At 40.8% G+C, this 22,728-nt stretch overlaps 2 protein-coding genes across 6 annotated transcripts; one reads left to right on the top strand and one right to left on the bottom strand.

The window, feature by feature from the left end:
- Nucleotides 1-305: 305 nt before the first annotated feature.
- LOC131327254 (CBS domain-containing protein CBSX6) lies at nt 306-5,326 on the top strand. The gene is made up of 2 exons (XM_058360313.1): nt 306-1,235; nt 4,142-5,326. The coding sequence occupies exons 1-2, from the start codon at nt 883-885 to the stop codon at nt 5,103-5,105; spliced, it is 1,317 nt and encodes a 438-aa protein (XP_058216296.1). The 5' UTR covers nt 306-882; the 3' UTR covers nt 5,106-5,326.
- Nucleotides 5,327-5,663: 337 nt separating this feature from the next.
- LOC131327253 (pentatricopeptide repeat-containing protein At5g65560) lies at nt 5,664-22,346 on the bottom strand. Of its 5 annotated transcripts, none has more exons than XR_009200249.1 (5): nt 17,928-18,195; nt 13,175-13,337; nt 9,375-9,464; nt 6,549-9,224; nt 5,664-6,439 (listed from the first exon to the last, which is right to left on the bottom strand). XR_009200249.1 is itself a non-coding variant. In XM_058360311.1 (5 exons), exon 1 carries the CDS (start codon nt 22,029-22,031, stop codon nt 19,260-19,262), a length of 2,772 nt encoding a protein of 923 aa, XP_058216294.1. In that variant the 5' UTR covers nt 22,032-22,346; the 3' UTR covers nt 5,664-6,439; nt 6,549-7,528; nt 9,375-9,464; nt 13,175-13,337; nt 18,762-19,259. The 5 variants fall into 5 exon arrangements, 2 of the variants coding, with proteins under 2 accessions (XP_058216294.1, XP_058216293.1); XM_058360311.1 differs by lacking the exon at nt 17,928-18,195 and adding an exon at nt 18,762-22,346 and having other exon boundaries at nt 6,549-7,528; XM_058360310.1 differs by lacking the exon at nt 17,928-18,195 and adding an exon at nt 18,762-22,346 and having other exon boundaries at nt 6,549-6,921.
- Between the last annotated feature and the right edge of the window lie 382 nt (nt 22,347-22,728).

Here is a 22,728-nt window from a genome sequence, read left to right as displayed (position 1 = left end):
TTAGAACTAGATAATTCACAATAAAATTATTTTATCACGGTTTGATCCAGAATGTCGAATGTTGAACAATTACGTCAAAGCACATCCACTGACCACCCGGACTAACCCCACAAGTGTTATCCGTGGGTACATCGAGAAATTTTGCGGAGCTAGTACCACGTGGCCGTACCCAAGACGCATCCCAGCCGTCTAAACATGATTTGGATAGGCTAAATTTCTTCACTCTCTCCCCCCGTACCTCATCCGATCATTATCTTTCATCTTCTTCTTTCTAAAATTCGGATTGTCCACGATACGTTTGGACAACTATGCTCGCAAATAACGTACCACGCGTGTGGTACTTGCCCGACACAAAAATTTCTCGGGTACATAAGCCTGCCGTGTTCCATCGGACTGCAGTCCCCGAGTTCCCAATAACCGATCAAATTGGGAAATCCCTTCTGGTTCTGGATCCCCCCCCCCCCCCCCGCTCTCTCTCTCTCTCTCTCTCTCTCTCTCTCTCTCTCTCTCCTGCACATACCAGACCACCGGTTTTCGCGCACATTATTATTCCACCAAAAACGGACTTCTAACTGAGAGATCCCCAAATCAAGACAACTCGACTCCAACATCACAAGCCAAATTTCATGGGCCTTCTCCTCCCTACTACTACCCCTCTTATTAACGCACCATCATCAATATCATGGCCAGAAATCCCCATTTCCTCCTCCCCTTTATCAACCCCTCTCATCGCCCTCCCTTCGCAACAATAATAATACCCATTTCTCCTCTTCTGAACAACAACAACAAACCCATCACCCGTTTTCACCTCCTCCTCATCTTCCTCCACTCCCTGTTATAGAACCCAATTCGGTCGTTTCTGTAATCGAGTCCTTTTGTGAAATGGCGTCGGTTTTCTTGTACCATGTGGTGGGGGATCTGACGGTGGGGAAGCCGGAGCTGGTGGAGTTCCTGGAGACGGAGACGGTGGAGGCGGCGATCAGGGCGATAGGGGAGTCGATGGAAGGCGGGATACCCGTGTGGAGGAAGAGATCCCATAAGAGCGGGGTGATGGGTGTGGAGAATGCGGAGATGAGGCAGCAGAGGTTTGTGGGTATTCTGAATTCGCTTGATCTGGTGGCGTTCCTGGCCAGGAAGGAGTGTTTGGAGGATCAGGAGAAGGCAATGAGGACTCTGGTTTCCGATGTGGTGGTTCGCAACGGTTCCTTGCTCAAGGAGGTTGATCCTGCTACTAGGTTGGTTGCTTTGCCTTTCTGGATACCAGTTCTAGTTACTTTGTGGGTTAATGGTTATAGACATCAGGCACGTCTGATTGTTGGATTATTTTTAGGAAGGATTGAAGAAGATGGGATTAAGGATGGGGATAGAGGGTCAATTGAGATTCACGGGATAATAGATGGGATTGTATGAATGTTGGCATTATTTGTAGGGTGAGATAAAGATGGGATAAATGTGATGGGATTATTTTGGTCGTTCGATTGATGAGGAGGGAGATAATCCGGAGAAGGGACTAGCTAATACCACCCCTCCCTGGTCTTAATCCCCACATGGGGTACTAAATGGAATAACAGTCTCACCTTTTCTTGTCCAGTCCAGTGGTTAATCTTGATGCACACAAACACGGATAATGGGAAACATGTGGGCCCTTGCGTTCTGCCTAATCCTAATACCACCCTTCTAGTCCAGCAATAACCCGACGAGGGTTGTCTCCAATGGACAGGGGATTTGTTCTCACCCTGGAGCTGTGAGTTCGATTCTCGGGGGTAGGCCAATCAGTTGGGAGGTGAAAGTCCATGTGGATAGCCTCATGGGCGAGTCTAGTGGTCCCCCCTCCTAGCTGCTTCTAACTGCTTTCCGTGGGTGTTGCTTTGCGTAGGTGCATTAGTCTGAAGCTGTTTAGGTGTGTGGAGATAGCTCCTATGTCGTCAAAAACTAAAAAATAAAAAATAGCCCAGCAATCAAACAAGCAACTAATTGCTGCTAAACAATTAGTCAGGTAGTACAATTAGTCAGGTAGTATAAGTAGTCAGGTACTTGTTCTGGCCACAGCTCTCGTCGATGATCGCCAGAGTTGTGAGCTGGCAAAGCAACAAAGATGTCACTCTACGATTGACTTAGGGTTTCTATCCAATAACAATGAGCAAAGGACTGTGTGATGGATCATGTATCATGTGTTTATATTTATTTCATAATACTTTTGAGTTTTGACGCTAAACTTTTGAAGTTGTGAATATTTACCACCAAAATTTTATTAGAATTTTCACAAGTCACCCCGCCATGTCCCACATGTGTCCCCCGTGTTCCCCTATCTCAACTGCATCCCACCATAGAAAATCAATTAAAGTTAGATGGGAGATGTCTTGTACGTACTTTCGGCATCTCCCCAACATACCTGACATGGGTACGACGGCCTCCTATGTGTGTTGGCAGTTCATAGACATTTGGTTGTTGACTTTTTGCATCGAATCATGGTATTTTCCCGGAGAATAGGTGTGTTCACGTTTCTCAATAGAATGGTGTTGTAGAGTGTAAGCACCACCGCTTGCTTGATGTTGGTCGTACCTTGCCATTGCAAATGAAGGTACCCAAACAATATGGAGCAATGTTGTCAAATTTCCATCACATTAACAAGCATTCTGTTGTTCTATACATAGTTCCCAATTTTCGTTGATGCATCCTAGCTCTTCACCATTATAGCTTACTTCATTCATTTTTTGTTGTGGCCCTACTGCTGAGTCAGACCTTGGCATTCCCCCTTGAGATGATAAGTCGAAATTCTAAGAAAGTTGCTGGTAACATAGGTGCTGAGACTTTGCTTTAGGGTTCAAAACTGAAGCTTCTTGCCCAACCGAGCTAGGGCTACCAGATCATAAACACTTTATTTGGTTTTAAGTTTTGAGATTTTTTTTTGATGTAATGAGTGGTAATGAGGGGAGAGAAATAGATAGAGAAACTTATAGAGAACCGTGCAAAGAGTAAAAAAAAATTCTTAAAACTTGTAAGTGAACAAAGTATTACATTTCAAGTTTCTTGTCTTTTGTAATGTTTTCTTGTGCTTTGAAGCTATGATTGTAATAAATGTAAAATTTGGCTGGTTTTTGGCACGATTGAAGACCACTGTGGTGTATTATAATGATCTAACAACTATGGTGAGTGCAGTTTGGACACACGAACAGAAATGAAAAATCAGATCAACCTAACAAAAAATAGGGCGGGACAAAAATCACTAGACACCGGATATGTTACCTTGTTTGGTTAAACTTGTCTACTTGTCCAAAAAAGATTGTCCGCCTTGCAAAATGAGAACTTAAAAATAATGCATTTTTGTGACAATTTAAAATTTTCTCGCCAGTTACTAGATGTCAGTTCTTCCAATTTATGCAAAAATGTTAGGATTTTTTATTATTATAAAAGTACATTGTTTCTAAGTTCTCATTTTGTGGGCCAGACAATCTTTATGGGACAGAGGGAGTTATATACTTCTGTAGGATATTTTTTATTTATTTATAAAAGTACATTAAAAGTAAATTATTTTTAATATCCCAAATTCTCAATTGGGTGAAGTTATATACTTCGGTATATGCACTGTGGGAGAAGCTAAAATGGAGAACTAATTGTACATGAAAGAGGAGATACCTTTTGGGATTAAGGGAAAGATAGGCCAGCTAGTGGATTTGGGAGGTTTGATTGACTAACTTCTTGGTGTTAAAAGATGTAGAAGGTGTGGAGGTACTTAGGGCTCATAACGTGAGAAACAAGATGATTGTCCTGGAATTAATCAAGTGTGTGAATAGAGGAACTAGAGTAATAGGACATATTGCTGCCAACCCTAGTAAAGGGGACCTAAGACGTCGTAAATTGCGACAATCTTACTCTAATCAAACAAAAACATGTATAATGCAAGACATTTGTTGTGGTGTAATAAGGAGTGAATGCTGTATGGTCGTATGATTATCCTTTAGGTGATCTAAGTACTGTAAGTAACAAAGCCTAACATTACCATTAGCCCAGGGATCTTTCAATATTGTTTTTACTGTACCTTTTGGAAAGCAGGAATAAATGTGAAGCAGAAGCTTGAATTCATAAATGTTCTCTCTTGATTCTAACTGAAGCAATTCTGGTTTTCCGGTTTGTCTGCAAGATTGATAGATGCGCTTGAGATGATGAAGCAGGGTGTTAGGCGTCTCCTTGTGCCCAAAAGTGTAGTATGGAAAGGAATGAGCAAGCGGTTTTCTATTCTATACAACGGAAAGTGGCTCAAGAACCTTGAAAGCTCTAGCACCAACTCTGCAACCAACAGCATCAACCGCCCTTCCGCATCTTCTACAACTGCCACTACCTCCATCCATGGAAAGTTCTGTTGTCTATCGAGAGAAGATGTCATCCGTTTCCTGATTGGTTGCCTCGGTGCATTGGCTCCTCTCCCGCTTTCTTCCATATCCTCCCTCGGGGCCATCAACCCAAACTACCACTCCATCCAAGCATCCAATCCAGCTATTGAAGCCATCCAAAAGCTTCCTGAGGACCCAAGTGCAGTTGCTGTTGTGGAGCCCATATCAGATGGCCGATATAAGATACTTGGAGAAATTTCGGCCTGCAAACTGTGGAAATGCGACTACTTAGCCGCTGCTTGGGCCTTGGCCAATCTGTCAGCAGGACAATTTGTGATGGGGGTTGAAGATAATGTCACTTCGAGGTCGTCTCTGTTACTACTACCAGATGATGTTATGATTAATTCAGCAGCAGCAGCCACAGCCACAGCTGGAGATAACCATTCAGCAGTTAATGGCACCACAATGCGGCCAAAGAAGTTCAGCAGTAGGAGCATTGGGTTTGTTAGCACTACTCCAAACTCCCCGAGTTTTGGTGTCGGTAGGAGCATGTACAGGGGTAGAAGTGCACCCTTGACCTGTAAGGTTACAAGTTCGTTAGCTGCGGTCATGGCTCAAATGCTATCTCATCGCGCCACTCATGTGTGGGTCACTGATGCTGAAAATGATGATGTCTTGGTTGGGGTGGTGGGTTATGCTGACATTTTGGCTGCTGTCACAAGACAACCAGCAGCAACCGTCCCTGATACAAACAATGTCGTCCTTAGAGAATGAGAAGTTTGAGTTTCAGGGTCCTGTATTGGAACAGTTGCAATTACTAGTCGGCCAACTTTTAGAACACTGAATTGATATCATGTTTTCAGCGTGTTTTTGCAATTGTTGTTTGTTAATGCTTCGTTCTGTTGAAGCCATATGCATTGGGCTTCCAGGGCTGATGTGGCACTTGTGCTTATGTATCATTTGGTTGGTTAATGTGGAGTGAAATTCTTACAGTTTGTATCCTTTCTCCTATAGCTTCGTTTAGATCTGATGGGACGTTGGCAGGATTACATAATAACTTATCATGTACTCCGTATCAATCTTTTTTCCCTTTGCTGATCGGAAGAAAAAAAAATATGAAGCCAGGTACAGCAGTTTCAAAACCAGTTTGAAAATGCTCTAATGATACCCCTGCAGTTTCATAACACGTATAAGCAACATAAAATGGGTCCGAAGCAGTTCAACAACAGAAATCCATTTTGCTATGAAAGAACACAAAAAAAACCAATGGACAAAGTAAAATTCTTGATGAGGCGGGGGGGGGTGGGGGGGGGGGGGGGGGGAAGCCGTGTCTGAAATAAAACAAGACATCGACTGAAATAAAACAACCGTGTCTGAAGAGAAACTGAGCACATCAACTGAAATAAAACAACCGTGTCTGAAATAAAACAAGACATCAACTGAAATTAAACCACCGTGTCTGAAGTGAAACTGAGTTTTTGCAACCATGGTTCAAGAGCCAAGCTAAAGCACAATAGTCTAATTAATTGGTCCAACCAATGCATCTTTTTTTCTCGGGCTTCCTCCATTCATATTCTTTCACGATCCAATAATACCTCTTCTCACTCTCTGGGCATGCAACAAAAATGCAAGATACTTCGTATTCATGAAAAAAATTGCACCATTCACCCATATTGGACTGTTTTCAGCAAACTCCACCATTGATGACAGCTTTGCCATACACTCCTCCATCGTGGGAATATCAGGGGCCATGTGGTGGCAGTGGTGCACAATTCATGAACTTGATGGTCTGCAGCTCACCTGCCGAAGTTCTTATTTTGCAATGGCCTTTTTCAAACCAACTTCAGTACGACTTTTCTTTGTTACTTCAGTTGGGTACCAACTCTAGAACTTCAGTTGGGTACCAACTCTAGATTGTCGTCGTCATCGCCTGCATCCTCTTCATCATGCAAAGTAACATGGTAGTCCCCCTCCAATTCTGTAAAAATTCCAGAAAACTAGGCTTTTAAGCAAATTCCCCAGTTGCCATATTGCTTTGGAACAAGAATTGTAGTTCATCCTCCAACGCAATTGGCTTTTCCTAAAAAAATTTATGCATCAAGATAGTGCTGCCAAAGATTAATTACAATAAAGTGTTAAACAAGTAGTGATCATGCGTTCTATATCATGCAATTGCAAATGAAAATTTAGGTTAAATTCAGATATTTCCCAACAAACCTGCAACTTAGAGTTTCCACCAGTCCTCAGATGCATCTATGGCTCCTGCGTTAGGATCGCAACCCAAGCCACTTTAACCAAGCAACAAATTACTCCACAGCTAACGCTCCTTTTTCAGAAAACCCCAATGGTTCTTCAACGGTGGTTGTGCGTTGTGCTCGTTCACCAATTAAATTTCGAGTGACATTGGCCCAACCAACCCTACTAAGGCGACTCCCCAGGTTGTTATCTCTTTCCAGATCTTCAACACTAACACAGATAAAGCACTGCTTGGACTGTGCTTCCCAACTTGCCTTCTGATTTCCAGCAGAGGTTGGCGGTTGCAGCCTTACCCTTAACCTTATTCTTGTCTTGAAAAGAGTCCATTGGGTAACTATAAAAGCGATTATCAGGGATACTTGTTGCACTTATACAAGCTATTGTCCATTCTACTAAGTCATGACAAGGATTTAACATAAAACCAAAAATGCATCTGTGACAAGAATACTATAGAGGCGAGTAGGAAATATAAGTCATAGCACTCAATAAAGAGAAAACGAAGTAAGATGACTGAAGTACAATTTCTCCTTTGCACATGACAAGCATTGCTGCAATTAAGCATACAAGCAAACCCTTGGACAATTGCCTCCTAAGTTGCATGTTATGTTCAAGCATCTCAATCTTCATTAGGAGAGCTACAAGATTTTGATTGGAGGTTGTTCATCAGCACGGTCAAGAAATTGACTTGCATGCCTTGGCAAATCTCTGTGATTTTTCTAATAACTCAAGTGTTTGGGCCAACTTACGCGCTCTTCCACTAATCTTGGGGGAGCAAATCTCTGCGATTGTGGCTTAGCACACCCAAAATACAACCGGCCCTTGTTTGGCTTGTCCGAGTCAACAATCTTTAAAATCCCACACAAACAATTCCTCGGTTCATATATAAGGTTGTCTTCCAAACCACCATCTCCATTATGGCTACTGGACCTCACATTTCGCAGCTACACAGTGTATTTAAAGAAAAACTAATGAAATTCCAAACACGAGTGTGTAGATAAAATCCCTTGTAACATGGATGTTAAAAAAATACGGATATTCTCCTTTGTACGAATAGTAGGACCATGTTGCCTTCATCAGAAGTCAACTAAAACGTAGCAGACTTCTCCGGAGCCAAAAACTTTTGTTGTATCACTCTTCAAATTTGAAGTATGAGTAGCATCCTTCAAATACCAAGTCCTAATTCGAAAAGTGATTTGGTATTTGAAGAATCTGTGGGTACACTGTTAAGGTAGAAAACTTACAAAAACAAAAGTAATAAGAAGAATCTAAAGAGTCCGGTGGAGTGCATCAGTGCACTACAAAACTTCACTCTTCAAATAATAAAGTAAGGTAGCGAAGTACACATTGGATGATAACTTTTGAAATATCTGCTAGAGATGCTCGAAGTATGCAAAATAGAGGAAACCCAAATAAAGGAAGTTAAATTGACCCACCATAAAGGAAAAGAAAGACTAAGGTCATCTTCAATCATGCAGTTAAAGACATTGTAGAGTTACAAATTGGTGAAAGTACATGGAGACCCCCTCAACTATCACATTTTCCCACCGAGACCCCCTCACATTTAAAATCGCCCATACAGACCCCCTCAACTACTGGAAACAAAAAAAAATGCTAACTCTGTTAACGCAATGGAGGAAATGACTAAGATGCCCTTTTTATATTATACCCTTATTTGCGTTAGCCTTCTCTGTCTTCTTTCCTCCCTCTGTCTTTCTCTCTCATCAACTACTCACACAGAGAACCATGGCTATTAAAAGAAATCAATTTCATAATCAAAAGAAATCCACCAATTGATTTGAATCCACCAACTAATTCAAAATCAAAGAAACCTAGAAAAATCAATTTCATAATCAAAAGGAAAAAGGGGCCTGAACGTTATCCTGAAATGGGGCTATATTTTCAGAGAGGTAGAGAGAGACCCAATCCAATTTCACACCTACCACCTCCCAAAATCGGACTACACTACATTTGTTAATCGTTACGCCCGCTTCTCGGACATGGTGTTTATTGGTGAGTCATAGGCATCGCAACTGGGATGGATCGTTACCCCTTCATCCATCTCCTCTGGCTGCAACGGCACCGGAGGACTCTGTCCGTTGAGGTAGCTAGATCTGGTTACCAACGACTTTAATCGATCTCAGCATCTCCTTAAGTTTTTCCCCAACTGGAATGGAAACGAACACCAGGATCCTCACGGATTGGTTTATGCCCCATTGTAGGAGGGACCACCGGAAAAAACTTCTGTCGGCGGAGCCCAATGAGGTTAGGAACTTGGGGTGGAAGTTTATTTTGGCCACATATTGAGGGGCTAGGGTTGTTCGGAAGGATGGAGAGGAATTGGTGGAATGGATGAGGGTTAGGAGTGGGGATGAGTCTCTGGTTTTGTTATTTTTTTTTGGTTTATTTCTAGAATAGGGTAGAGGGGAGAAAGAGAAGGGTTAGAGTGGATGTATGTATGTATGTAATGCAATGAAGGTATTTTCGTCCGATTAATGGATGGAGGTTCATCACAAATGGTTCCGAGGCAGAAGGGTGTCACTTGAGGGGGTCTGTACGGGCAATTTTAAATGTGAGGGGGTCTCGGTGGGAAAAAATGATAGTTGAGGGGTCTCCATGTACTTTCACCTTATAAATTAGCTGTAAGTTGTACAACAGACTTGAAGAATTGAAGGCTTTTTTAACTAATAAAAAAACTTTGTTCAGAAGATTTGAGGACAGATATTAGACTCAGCATTGTTTGATAGTTTAAAGAAAGGGAAAAAGAAACTTCTCTTTTAGGTCACTCACCTTCCGGCCAGAATTCAGATGCGAGGCAATACAGGTACAATTCCGAAAGGCTTTAATACTAAGCTCCTCTTCTCTTGTTGTCCCTGAAGACTTTTTTGCAAACAAAAATTATTCATTAACAACTGATAAGAAGTTAGAAAATTAGCATTGTGGAATGATTAAAGCATAAAAACTGATTTTTCAACTTATATATCCTTTTCCTGGGCTTGTAAACTTATTTCCAAGGCTACAAGGGAAAATGGATAAAAGTGTGTATGAAGGGTAGAAATCCGGGGTTTAATATACTCGAAAAGCACTGGAGAGGGATGACATTAATAGACGACAAAGGATTAGATCGATGATCTGAACTGTGAAAGAATCAAGGCTAAACAGTATGAGAGAACCCTTGGCAAGAAATCATCACCCAACAAGAACAAGGATCAAGTGCGACTTCTCTAGAGTATTTCTCTCTCTAGAATCGCCCTCGAACTCTGTCTAACTGTCCCCCTATAATGTGGGGGGAGTGCCCTATTTATAGGCACACCTGACCTCTCTTTCTGTGCAGGGTGGACTTATAAATTTCGGACACATGTCGCACAAGTAGTGCGCGGAATATCCCTACCGTGGCCACGGTCCCCGCGGTAGTCCTGCGGGTGCTACTCCGGGAGCACCTCTCTATGATGGTCCTTTTTCTTTATCCACCAAGCCGCAAGATCTCCAGTAATTCTGGATGAACGGCTTGGTCAAGGTCTACCTCAGTTCTACCATTGCCACTGTCAAACACGGTCAAGTCCCGGCTCCACCTTGCCATCACCGTTAAGCGCCATGGTCATGACTCGTTTCTTGGTAGTGCCACTACCGCGACCAAGCCTCTAATGGCTCCTCCTTGGGTCTCACCAAGTCAACCAGAGCGGAACATTGTCCAGGTCAAGTTAATTGAGGGCTTGTCATCTCTCAGCGACATGCTTGTCTTCGGTGATTGTGATCGGTTCCCCATCGACATCTCTTAACCTTATCGGTTCGTTGCCCAAGCTGTGTCATACAGCCTAGGCCTCGTCTTGCAGCCAAGGCCAAGGCTCGTGGTTTCGGCTCACAGCCATGGCCACGTCTCGCGGCCAAGGGCATGACTCATGGCTTAGGCTCACGGCCAAGGTCACATCTCATGGCCAAGGATGTGGCTTAAGTTAGCCTTGTCATCTGTCCTAGTGCTTGGGGTAGGCCACCCTGGCTGGCTAGGCTGCACTTAGGCCGCCAGTGGTAGGTAACCAGGTTAGGCCGCAACCCGAGCTAGGCCACCTGGGGTAGGCCACCCGATTTGGCCATGCGGGCTAGGCCACTTGGTGTGGTGTGTCCTTGGTCGCCCGAGCTTGGTCCGGCCTTGGCCACTTGGGCATCAACCACCAGGCCATAGCCACTCGGTCACGCCCGGCCTCGGTCACTCAAGCATCGAACACCTGGCCTTGGCCACTCGGGCATTGATCACCCGGCCTTGGTCCTTCCGTCCTTGGCCACTCGGGCCTTGCACATTCGGTCTCTGGCACTCGGTTCTTGGCCATCCGATTTTGGGTACATTGGGCACATGTCCCGCTATCATGATTCCAAGTGCCACTTGTTATTCCAGGTACCGTGCCACGTGTCCCGCGGTTATCGTTTTAAATTATTTCAGTCAACGGGCCACGTGTCGTCTTGGCTAACGCGCCACGTGTCCGACTTATTTTTTACCCTCCGTGCAGTGTATTGGCAAATTTGGCATCATCTTTTTCTATTTTTGTCTTCTCTTTTCATTTGTATTGTTTTCCTTTCCTTCGACAAGCAAAAGAGCGACCGGATCTCTCTCTCTTGAACTTCACTTGGGTGGGAGCGAAGGAGGGGGACAATACACTACCGTGTGCCCACCTGCGGTGTGGTAAGGCAGGCATATTTGTTATCAAGGGAAAGGACAACCAAATGTTTCGTGCTTTCGGCATTTTCGTCATACTGCCAAGTATGCAATTAAGCATTAGGGATACGTGGCGAGAAAGGGAAGACGACAAGAAAGGATCTACTAGCAGATGTAAAACAAATGCATAGAGCCATCTTTGAAGGACACATTACATAACCATAGGAACCCGACGATCCTGTTTGACCCATTCGTGGGCTCATTTCAGAGATGATTGGAACCGCTTAATTTAGAGCTCGTTGTCTCGTTGAGAACAACCAACATGCCAAAAATCAAGTCAAGTGTTTCATTCTTTTTTTTCAAGAAAAATATGTTCCAAAATCAGATCAATTGATATCTGAAGAACGTGGTTTTCTTGACGAGATCTAAAAATTGCACGGTCCCAATCATCACATTTGAAGACCATGCGACGTGACACCATATGTAGATGAAAGACTAGCGATATAATCAAAACCAAAAGGTTTCTAAAGTTAACAACATTTGCTCAAAAAAGAGCTCACATTGGAATAACCAAACTTAGCAACCTCTTAGCAACTCATCAAATTTTGGTCATTGGATAATCAAAACTAAAAATCTTTTGCCAATAATCAAATTTAATTGTCTCCACATTTTCTCAATCAAGTACACCATCATTACACAAAAACCTTCTATCTCTTCCATTGTCAACATGTTTTTAAGAAAAATACTTTTAAAAAAAGTTTTTATTTTTTTGCAAAAACAATTTTTTTTATTAAAACTATTTTTCCTGAAACTGTTTTTTCAAAAAAAAAAAAATGATTATTTCAAAACAGTTTTTTTATTAAAACTAAAACTGTTCTTTTGAAAAAAAAAAAAAACTTTTTTTCAAAATCTTTTTTTTATTCATTTTTAAAACCTTTTCCCCTTAAACTGTTTTTTTTTTAATCAAAGTTTTCAAAAAACTATTTTATCTTTTTTTAATAACCTGTTTCTATTAGTTTGAAAACTATTTTAAAAAATTATTTTCTATGTCACAATTTCTAGATTTTTATAAATTGAAAATGTGACGTGACAAGTTTTGGTTATTCAATTTTGATTGTACCACTGTGAACCTCGACATTGCTAACCTTAGCAACCCCTTAAATGGATAACCAAAAGATGATGTGGCAATTTTTGATTATCCACTTTTGATTATTCCACTGTGGATGCTCTTAGAGTCAGGGTTACAAAATGGCACTTCAAAAAGAGTAATTAGAGTCGGTTACAAATCAGAGAAATATGACTGTTCCACGGGTGAAGTGTTCAGGCCCCAAGACATGGGAACAAATAGTTGACCAATCAGAGGCCATTCATTCCAATTCAGGTGCACCAATGATGGCTTTTGTTATCCATTGCAGCAAATTTTGTCAGATAAAATTATCAGGATTAAAAGAATTTGCCATCTAAATAATTTCATAGCTTCTTTCATGTTTATGAAATCAATGCATCGTCCACAAGGGATGAATTTCCATTATAAAGCTCTGAAGATGATATTCTACTGACATCATCAGTCCTGATCTAAAATGGGTTAGCCTTAAAAAATGCTGAAATCCCCATATCTGCTCATTAGTTGAGTTTGCACCCGCAAAGATATGGAGATCTTAGTAATTGTGCTACCAAGGTAAATGTGATCATGCAGAAGTAAACATAGTTTTAAAATAATTGCACACTAAAAGTATCGAATATCACAAGTCAACCAAAGACAACAAACTGCGGAAGGTTAGAAAATGGTAAAACTAGGAGATGTGAAACTACTTCAAATTTTAAAGGCTGTAAAAAGTGACAGGTATACGTGTATAAATATCTAGAGGAAAATTGCGGAAGACGGGAAGCAGAAAAATATATAACCCAAGAATACGTATTAAAGTGTATCAATGAAATGTACCTCATCTATCTGCTTTTGAGCAGATGGTAGAAAATCGACAGCTTCTTAGCATTGCAATCTGGGTCAGCTTCTCACGTGTCCAAATGTACCATCAGTAGTCACGAAGAAAATAACTAAAAGCATCCCATCCCTCATGTGCTGATGCAACTCATTGCTTCATACTCTGAAATTACAAAATGAGCGTGATCAGGTCGATTAGAAAGGAAAAAAAATATGGATTCTAGACTACAGTAATGCTGCTATGAAGATTTCATAATCTTCGGAGCCCAACTTGAGGTATGAGAGGTACACGTCATAACCAATAGGTGACATACCCTATTGGTAATGAATAAAAATGCAAGGCAGATCATGGATCAGATGAGCTTAGATTAAAATGATGGAGTAAAGTCCGAACTTGATATGTGGTGAGGCAACTACCGATTGAGGGAGCATCTTAGCCTCAGACTCTCAGGTCTTAAAAATCGCACATCAAGGGGAAAAGGAGACTAATACCATTTGATCGGAACACAGACGATTACATAATATGGGGATTGTTGTGCTAGATGATCCATGACACATAGGTATGCATTGATGGTACATTTTCCACTTACATCAGGAAGTTCATTTATTTTTTGATAGTATGAATTAACTCTATGGATTTAGTTTTCTAAGTTATGGAATACAGAGACTTGTTAACTTAAAGTTTTAAATACTGATATGTTGCATTTTTCAAATAGAACCACCATACAAATCATTTGTTAACGTATATAACATATGTATTTTCGTATTTACTATCGAACTTTATGCGAACAACATAAGCAATTTCAGGCAAAGTCACAGATAAACGAGACAACCAACAAGCTTGCAATAGTCAGTACTCATGTAGGATGATCAATAGGAACCCCATTTGAAGCACAAAACTTAGTGAAGAAGGACAATAAAAGGAAGTTTAGCGTTCTTGTATTGAATCGAAGGATTAGGGTTAGGGCTTAACAAAATAGGAGAAACATGGCCAAAACTGGGTCGTTCTGGGTTGTGAACAGTGATCCGGGAACAATGTTACTCCCTCCATCCCAAATTCTTGGTCCTCTACAATTTTACATGCAATTTTCAATGGTCTATATCTCTCAATGTATACGGATAAAATATGCAATATGGATCTTGTTAGATAGATTTCAATTATTTATAAAACAATGTTTTCAAAAACATAAAAAACAATATACATTGAGAGATATAGGCGATTGAAAATTGCAAGTAAAACCGTAGAGGACCAAGAATTTGGGACAAAGGGAGTACCAATTTTTTATGCAAGAAATCAAAAAAGAAAGAAGAGAAGAATAAGATAGATCTAGGAATCACTCCTAGTCTCCTAGAATTAGGCATCACACCTAGATTCCCAAAGGCATTGCACCTAGGGTTAGAATTGCATCACACAACTCAAAAGAAAGCTTCAAAGCTATGCAATTTTATAAATATTCAACTCCATTATTATTGAGACATAACATTCTTATATATAGACCAGAGACGTCCTACTTTATACTATAAGGAAACTACTAAACTTTTGACTTCTAAAATCAATCTAAAGTTCTAAACCCAAATAAGACACAAGGAAAATACCAAATAAAATCACTTGACCCATATGGGCGACCCCCAAATCCATCACATCCCAAAATTATCAAAATACCCAACTAGAAATACTAACCAGCAACATACTGAACCTAAATTAGACATAAATAAGACTCTACTAAGACTAAAAACATAATTGTTGAGTTATTACAATTGCTCCCACATTAGCATGGCTTGAAACTAAGCAATTTCCAAACATGAATGCTTCCTTAATCTTATTTTTTCTAGCTCCCCTTGTCCTTGTGGATTGCATCACTTAGCATGTATTCAATAGAAGAAGAAGAATGTTTGCTGGAATTATTAGTAGTTGATTTCTGGAGTGCGAGACTGGCCTTGACGGCCGAAAGCAGCCATGTCGGAGGCAGTAAGGCAGTACTGAAGTTTAGAAGCGGGGAGCACAAAGTAGATCTGATTTGCCTGTAATTTATCTTGTGCGTCCAAGGCCGGGATGTAGTCATCGTAGTACAAGTGGTCTGAGTTGCAGACAAAGAACTTAGAAGTAGGAGTTAGCAGCTGCGTTGTTTGGAATTCCATCTCAAGGAGTTGAGACACGTTCAGGGGAATTGTATATTGGTGTAGATTCCCGTGCTGATATCACATTTGCACTGTTGGAACGCCAATGATTCATCAATTCACTCGTACTTGATTTCGCAGATGTTGAAGACAAACAGCCACCCATCCCGAGAAATGTTGGCTGGAATTCTTAGTAGTTGATTTCTGGAGTGCGAGACTGGCCTTGACAAAAAACATAATTGTTATCAGTCTTGTTTTCAGTGAGAGGAGCACGATCAAGAATTGTATATTGGTGTAGATCCCTGTTTGCTGATATCACATTTGCACTATTGGAACGCAGATGATACATCGATTCACTCCTAATTGATTCTGCAGATGTTGAACACAAACAACCACCCATTTCACATAAAACGCAGCTGGCAACAAGCTTAGTGCAGTCCCACTTAGGGAAAGGAAAGAAGTAGGTACAAACACATGAAGGAGGGAATGCATAGGAAACTCACCATAGGGATGTTCATACGGAAAAGAGCTAGAGAAAATCGGAGTAGGCATCTGATTCAAAAGATAAGAAGCAATGAACACAACCTCTCCCCATAATGCAACAGGCACAAAGGAAGAAAGAAGAATAGACCAAGTTGTATCAAGGAGATGACAATGCTTTTGTACAACATGACCAGTTAGCGAGAGTGTGACACCAAAAGATTGGTGAATGGACCAATGCACAGCTAAGAAAATATTTTCCACCCAAATAGAACATTTTGACAGCACTCAAAAAGAGAGTTGGAATCATGGAATGGAAATGGCGGATAATTTTGAAAAATCAGACTTTCATGTCATTTTCATTAAATACATCCATGTAAACATACTAAAATTATCAACCAACGAGACCTAATACAGAAAATCACCTTTGATTGAAACTAGAAGAACAATGGGAAAAAAAATAAGTGGAAATAGTTCTTTAAATAAAAGGTAAAACAACTACATTTTGCAAACAACAAACTTACAACCACCGCACTCAGAAGTACCATGGACAAAAAAAATTCCATACAACCAAAATTAAGTAAAATTTTCAAATGCTCCCTAGATGAATGACCTAATCTAAAATGGCAAAGATAAAAGGAGGAAGAATGTTGATCTAAACTGAAAGACAACATGGTAGTGAAGTAGACTCCATAGGAACGTACAAATTGTCTGAAACATACAAATCGCCAGCTCTACGCCTCTGCTTAATGGACGCCCAATCCAGTACAGCAACCAAAAGAAGAGAATTGGACATCAAAACCAGAATCAGACAATTGACTGATCAAAAGAAGCTTAAGGGTAATTGGAGAACATAGAAGACATTCGAGATGGATAGTGATGCGAGGAGAATAGAACCCATTAAAACAACATGGATAGGATATTGTAGAGGAAATACTAATGGGGGAGGCCGGCAAAACACTATTAATAAGTAGAGACAAGGCAGGATTCATATGATAGGATAAATCGGCATCCAAAATCCATGTTACGGGTAAGGTACTTGTGGTATAAAAACCGTGAATATATGTGACTAAGGTGGTCATCGTAGAAGCTTGTGAATGATCCACAAAGGCCCGATATTGCTGATATCAGTTCAATAAGGGAGAAGGTAAACCACCGCTGACAGGAGGAGTGCAAAGGCTGTGGGAGGGAGAGAAGACTGTTGTGGTGACCAAGAGGAGGGTTGCCGAAAAAAGACTTAAAAAATTTATTTCGCTGCGTAGCATGTGGAACAGATCTCAAGTTCATACTACTTTCCAAGTGGACCCACTACACATAACCCTAAAATAATCCCATTCTTTCTTTGCCGTGTCATAGTTTTAAAGGTCCATGCCTATCCTTGGTTATACAGAATTGTGAAACCATGTAAAGAATCATGCATTTCCCACGGCCCATTTGGCAACAACAGTTGCATACCTTTCCGCTTTAAATAAGAGAGCACTATTGCTGATACATAGCCCATGTACCCCTACCAACCACGAAATTCTTATAGCCCTCTGAAAGCCCAATAAAAATGAACACTTGCAGGCTACGCCTTGTAGCGAATGTACCTCCACCTCAACTAGTTGAGGTCCTCAATTTGTTTTGCAGAGGAAATTTGGCAAGGGTATGTGGAAAAACAACGAATCGGCCCTATGTATATGGCGACACACTCTCAGGCCAAACCAATTTGTTTGATCAGACAATAACCAAAAGCAAAGTTGTGGGCATCCAGGGTAAGTACAGAACCAGCAATTATTGCTTATTTCCCAACCGAGCTTATTTTGACATCCCTTCTGAACAATCTGAATACGTTATTATGAATATTGTAATAATCAAGGTTCGAAAGCAAATTCAGCACCACCAGTAGGAGGTACCGAAAAGAAGCTTTTCCATCAAATGGAATTGATGAAGCTTAGGTTGGAAACAGATAGTTAGAAAATGCTTCAAAAGTCCCCAGATCAAACCAGTGATTGTAATTATTCATGAGACTTTCACAGCAAAGCAACCGTTAAATTACATTAATACTCAAGGTAGCTCCTCAGAAAGTTAGAAAATGGAGAAAAAATTCACTATTACGAAATGCAAGAAATGGAAATAAAGTATGACCCATTCTGCCGAACATGGAAATGCAAACCCGGGACACTCTCGCCACCTCTGATTTAGTCACTTAGGCATTCTGCCTTTTATGGATTTCCGCCAAACATGCCTAAAATCTCAAGCTGAGCTGGAATAGAATGATATGTTAATTCGAGGCCTCACCGCCCATGCAACTATGCTCTAAGAGTTCCTGCGAGGTTTGTCCCTACATAATTTTGAACTACTTCAGAGACCATTGACGCATTACTTGCAAATAAGATTATTCCAACTTCCTTAATTAGGGTTCCAAGGGAGATTTCATGATATAGTTCAGATAAATAGTACACTGAATGTTTTACCCACCTGCCTTTTCAGATTCTACAATTCCGGCATGTTGGGCTGCTATGACAGCACTTGGGCTGAGAAACAACATAAATACCAAGAGAGAAAAAAAGATGCTTAATTACAAGCAAAGGAAAAACCATGATTGATGTAACTGATATTTGAAGTACATCCATATGAGCTATCCAGCAGCTATGTTTATTTCACAAAACAGTTGCCAAAAACATCAACAACAAAATTTTACACACAAAATAAATAAAAAATCACACGAACAACATTAGAAGATTTCAATTAATCAACTATTAAAAGAAGAGCAAGTGGCTTCCAGGGGTGGACGGAATTTGTGGCTTCTATGTGGAAAGAAATATCAAAAAGTCAAAACTTAATAATGGAGAAAATCCAGGAAATAATGCTCAAATATGGGTGGCAGAATATAAAAACATGCCCTGCATTGGTTTTGTAAAACCTAATGATTCATCACAGAAGAAGAATGGACAAAAAGGAAAACAGGAAAATCGAAGAAGAGTTGGTAAAGCAAGCAGTCACTTGCCTCATGCTTGTATTGGAAGTTGTTTCAGTTGTATTGGGCCACAGCTACAAGCAGTTTTGAATATCCAACTGGTTTTTGAGTGTACATCCCATATAATAACTGCTCCATCACTGAGACCAAGATAACTTGCATAAATCAAGAAAGTCTTTTCAAGTTTGTGCGGCAAAAGAATTTGTTCTGCCTCGGTACACCCTTAACCTCCACCAACTTCTGTGGAAGAGCAACCTAAGAGAACACTCGGAGAAAACGTGAAATGATCCCAAAGAAATAGTAAAAAGTCATGTCCTGGGTCCCATTTGTTACATTAGGCTCCCATCCCTTTATAACCAGAAGTTTTGAAGGGCTTAACCTTGGATGCGACCTGCTCTCTATAGGCAGGTGAGAAAGGCTGCTGTTGGCTTCTGTTCTGACAAGTATTCTTCGCCCAGACATGGATGCGAGGAACCAGATGGAAATCTGGCGACAAATTTGAAAAATGCTAATGAAATAATCAAACCATTATCTTTCACGCCCCTGTGTCCTGTCAAAAAGTCCTTCAATCAACATAGTATGTGTTTGAGGACTAAATTGGCAGCCCTTTTCCTTCATAATATCCACCAGTTCAGAGCATCTATCAACAAGACCCCTTTTAAGTAAGCCATCAATCAGGAGCTTCCAAACCACTTCATCATGGTTGTATCCATGGTGAAGCAAGCTACAAAAAGCTGCTTTAGCCTTTTCGATGTTGCCTTCATCAAATAACCCACAAACAAGCAGCTTATAGCTGTCTAAATCCGGTGAAAGACCATATCGAATCATGGTATCTATCATCGCCAATGCTTCCCCATACATTCCCAAACTGCAGCAACAGTCAACAAGAGCATTGTATATGTCTTCACCGGGAGATATTCCGCTTTTCGTCATATGATCGACCAATCTCCAGGCTACTTCAAAGCGCCCCTCTCTGCTAAGACCTATAATGATTGCAGTGTAGGTCTTAGCATTAGGTGTGCAACCATGTTCATTCATTTTCTCAAACAGTGCCAGAGCAGTATCAAATTCCATTAGTTTCCATACATCGGCAATATTGATAGAGGTGACATTTGGATTTGATTCTTGTCCTATTCTATGTCTACTCTCATTCAACCACTTTTCCTTCATTAGATGTTTAATGAGAACTGAGTAGGTATACTGAGAAGGTTCACATCCAGCCTCAACCATGCATTTAAAAATATCAAAAGCACGATGGATCAATCCTTCTCGTGCATACCCATCTATTAATACTGTGTAAGTAATATAATCTGGCAAAACACCTTGCTCTATCATTTTAGCCATTACTTCCTCCGCTTCTTTCAACTTCCCTTGGTTGCAATAGGCAAGTAGAAACGAAGTGTAAGTGCAAACATCAGGCTTATGTCCCAAGGACACCATTTGGTCGAAGATATTCTGAGCATGATCAAAGGCATATTCTTTCAACATTTGCTCAATGAGTATTGAATAAGTTACAACAGTAGGCTTCACACCTCGATGTACCATCCTTTCAAGTAATTGTGAGGCTTCATGCGTTTTATTCCCTCTGCACAATCCATCCATCAATACATTTAAAGTCCACGAGTTTGGAAAACAGTTTTCTGCAAGCATCTTCTCCAACAACCTGCAAGCGAAGTCAATTTTATCTGCTTTGCAATAACCGTCAATCAAAGCAGTAAAAATAACTTCATTTGCCCGTATCCCTTTTCCTCCAAGAGAATCAAGTAGGCTGTGAGCTTCTTCCACCCTCCCTTTTTTACATAACGTATCTATAAGAGAACTATAAGTCCACTGGTCAGGGATCATACCATTCTCATTCATCAAATTAACCAACCTAAAAGCACTATCTAGGTGACCCTCTTTACACTGTCCATGGATTAACAGGTTATACGTAATCAAGGTAGGCAATAGTTTTTTATCAAGCATCTTACTAAGCAGTGCCATTGCCTTGTGGACTTCTCTTGCCTTGCAAAACCCGCAAATCAACTCATTGTACGTGCGAACATTGGGGCTGCAATTATTCGACTCCATCAGATCAAATATTTCAAATGCAGCATCAATAGATCCCTCCTTACAGTACCCATCAATCAAAGCGTTGTACGTAACAACACTTGGAATCAACCCTTTCTCTGACATTGCATCAAATATTTCCTTAGCTTTGGCAAGCTTGTTATCTTTACACATGTCATCAATCAGTACAGTGTAAGTATGTACATTTGGCTCACAACCTTTTTCGATCATCTCTTCAAAAAGATTCAATGCTTCCGTTTTCCTACCGGATCCACACAAAGCGCAAATCAAAACGGTATAGGTCCGGACAGTTGGATGACAATCATCATCCCCCATATGCACAAACAACTTGAGAGCTTCATCAACTTTCCCAGCTTCACAAAACCCATGAATAAGATTCGTATAAGAAACCTCATTTCTTCGACACCCCTTGTGTGGCATAACCTTGAAAATCCTAAAAGCACTATCTACATCTTTCCTTCTACAATGGCCTAATATAAGCGACGTGTACGTATGCACATCCGGCCTCAACCCAGCCTGCAAAATCTTACTTAAATACAACTCTGCCTGGACCACATCCCCCAGCTTACAATACGCGTTAATCATAGTATTAAAAGTGTAAATATTCGGAGGAATTTTATCGTCCAAAACCTCCATATACACCCTCTTCATTTCATCTATCATTAGAAACCGAGCCAACGACATCAAAATCATATTATAACATCTAAGAGTAAGCTTAAACATAACCTCACCACCACCACCACCAACACTGGTGTCATTCATCTTTCTCAAAACCCGCAACACAAATTCCGCATCCTGGGCGGACTCGCACGACCTGACCATTGCAATGCGGATCTTCTCCGCGACCCCGAGGAGTCGACCGGGTACAAGGATGTTGAGCAGGAGCGAGGAGTAGGACTGGACATTGGGCTTGAACGCGGGTCTTTGGGAGAGGAGATTAAAGAGAGCAAGGGCAGTATGGGGATTGAGATTGTGAGGGCCACATTCGGAAAAAAGAGAGGTGAGATGGGTTGGGGATATGGAGGGGATTATTTTCTTGAAGTAGGGATCTTTCTGCCAATTGGGTTTGCATAGGATTGATAAGAGGAGTTGGGTATTTACCAGTGGGCCTGGTTCTTGGTTTTCTGATGAGGGTAGAACAGGTTCTGTGAGTGGAGAGGCGATTGAGGAAAACAGTGATCTTGTTCTTGACGTTGTTCTTGTTGTTATCGTTGTGGTGGTCCGTATCATTGTATATGTATACTGCTACTACTACCACTACATCTGCTTTGATGAATGGATTCAAACCTGGTGTGTGGATTCATTGGGCATTCCCCTTGATCATGAAACTGGGTTTGTTTTGCTAGACCGCTCAATGTATCTGTAAGCACCTAAATTGCACAAAAGAGAACAGCAAACCTAGAGAGAGAAACGGCCAGGGAGAGAGAGAGAGGGGGGTGGAGGAAGAAGAGGTACCTGTGGTTATCGGGCCGGATTGTTCAATTTAAGATGTTGGGCTGGCAGAGGCGGCTGCACACCCATGGAAGGGTGTGCAGTTAATACGCTAACGTTTTGGGGAAAATGACGGCCCATAACGTGTTTTGATAATTAATATCCGCTAAGGATATGCTGAGAAAGTTTGGTTAAGTTTTTTAATAGTGTGGTTTGGCTCCGGTTTCAAAAAATTATAAACCATGTTCAATAGTTTGATCTGTGAATTTATGTTAATGGTTCCGGTTCCAATCTGATCTGAACCATAGGTGTGTATATATATATGCAAGATTTAGATACACCAAATAAAACTAGCCTAAGCCATAGCCAAATAATTTCAAAATCTAATACTCTAAATTTGCAGTATGTTGAAACTATATTCCTATTCTATCCAAACTTAACGTAATAAACATAATTGGCAAATTGCATCCATCTTTTTTTTTTCCAGTCATAGACG

Source organism: Rhododendron vialii, chromosome 5a (assembly GCF_030253575.1).
Source record: "Rhododendron vialii isolate Sample 1 chromosome 5a, ASM3025357v1".
NCBI classification, from domain to species: Eukaryota; Viridiplantae; Streptophyta; class Magnoliopsida; order Ericales; family Ericaceae; genus Rhododendron; species Rhododendron vialii.
This window is presented reverse-complemented; position numbering and strand designations above follow the sequence as displayed.

Coding starts and splice junctions, on each gene's coding strand:
- LOC131327253 (XM_058360311.1), bottom strand. CDS start 22,031: ATGATACGGACCACCACAACGATAACAACAAGAACAACGTCAAGAACA.
- LOC131327254 (XM_058360313.1), top strand. CDS start 883: ATGGCGTCGGTTTTCTTGTACCATGTGGTGGGGGATCTGACGGTGGGG. Junction 1,236..4,141: donor GAGGTTGATCCTGCTACTAG/GTTGGTTGCTTT, acceptor TTTGTCTGCAAG/ATTGATAGATGCGCTTGAGA.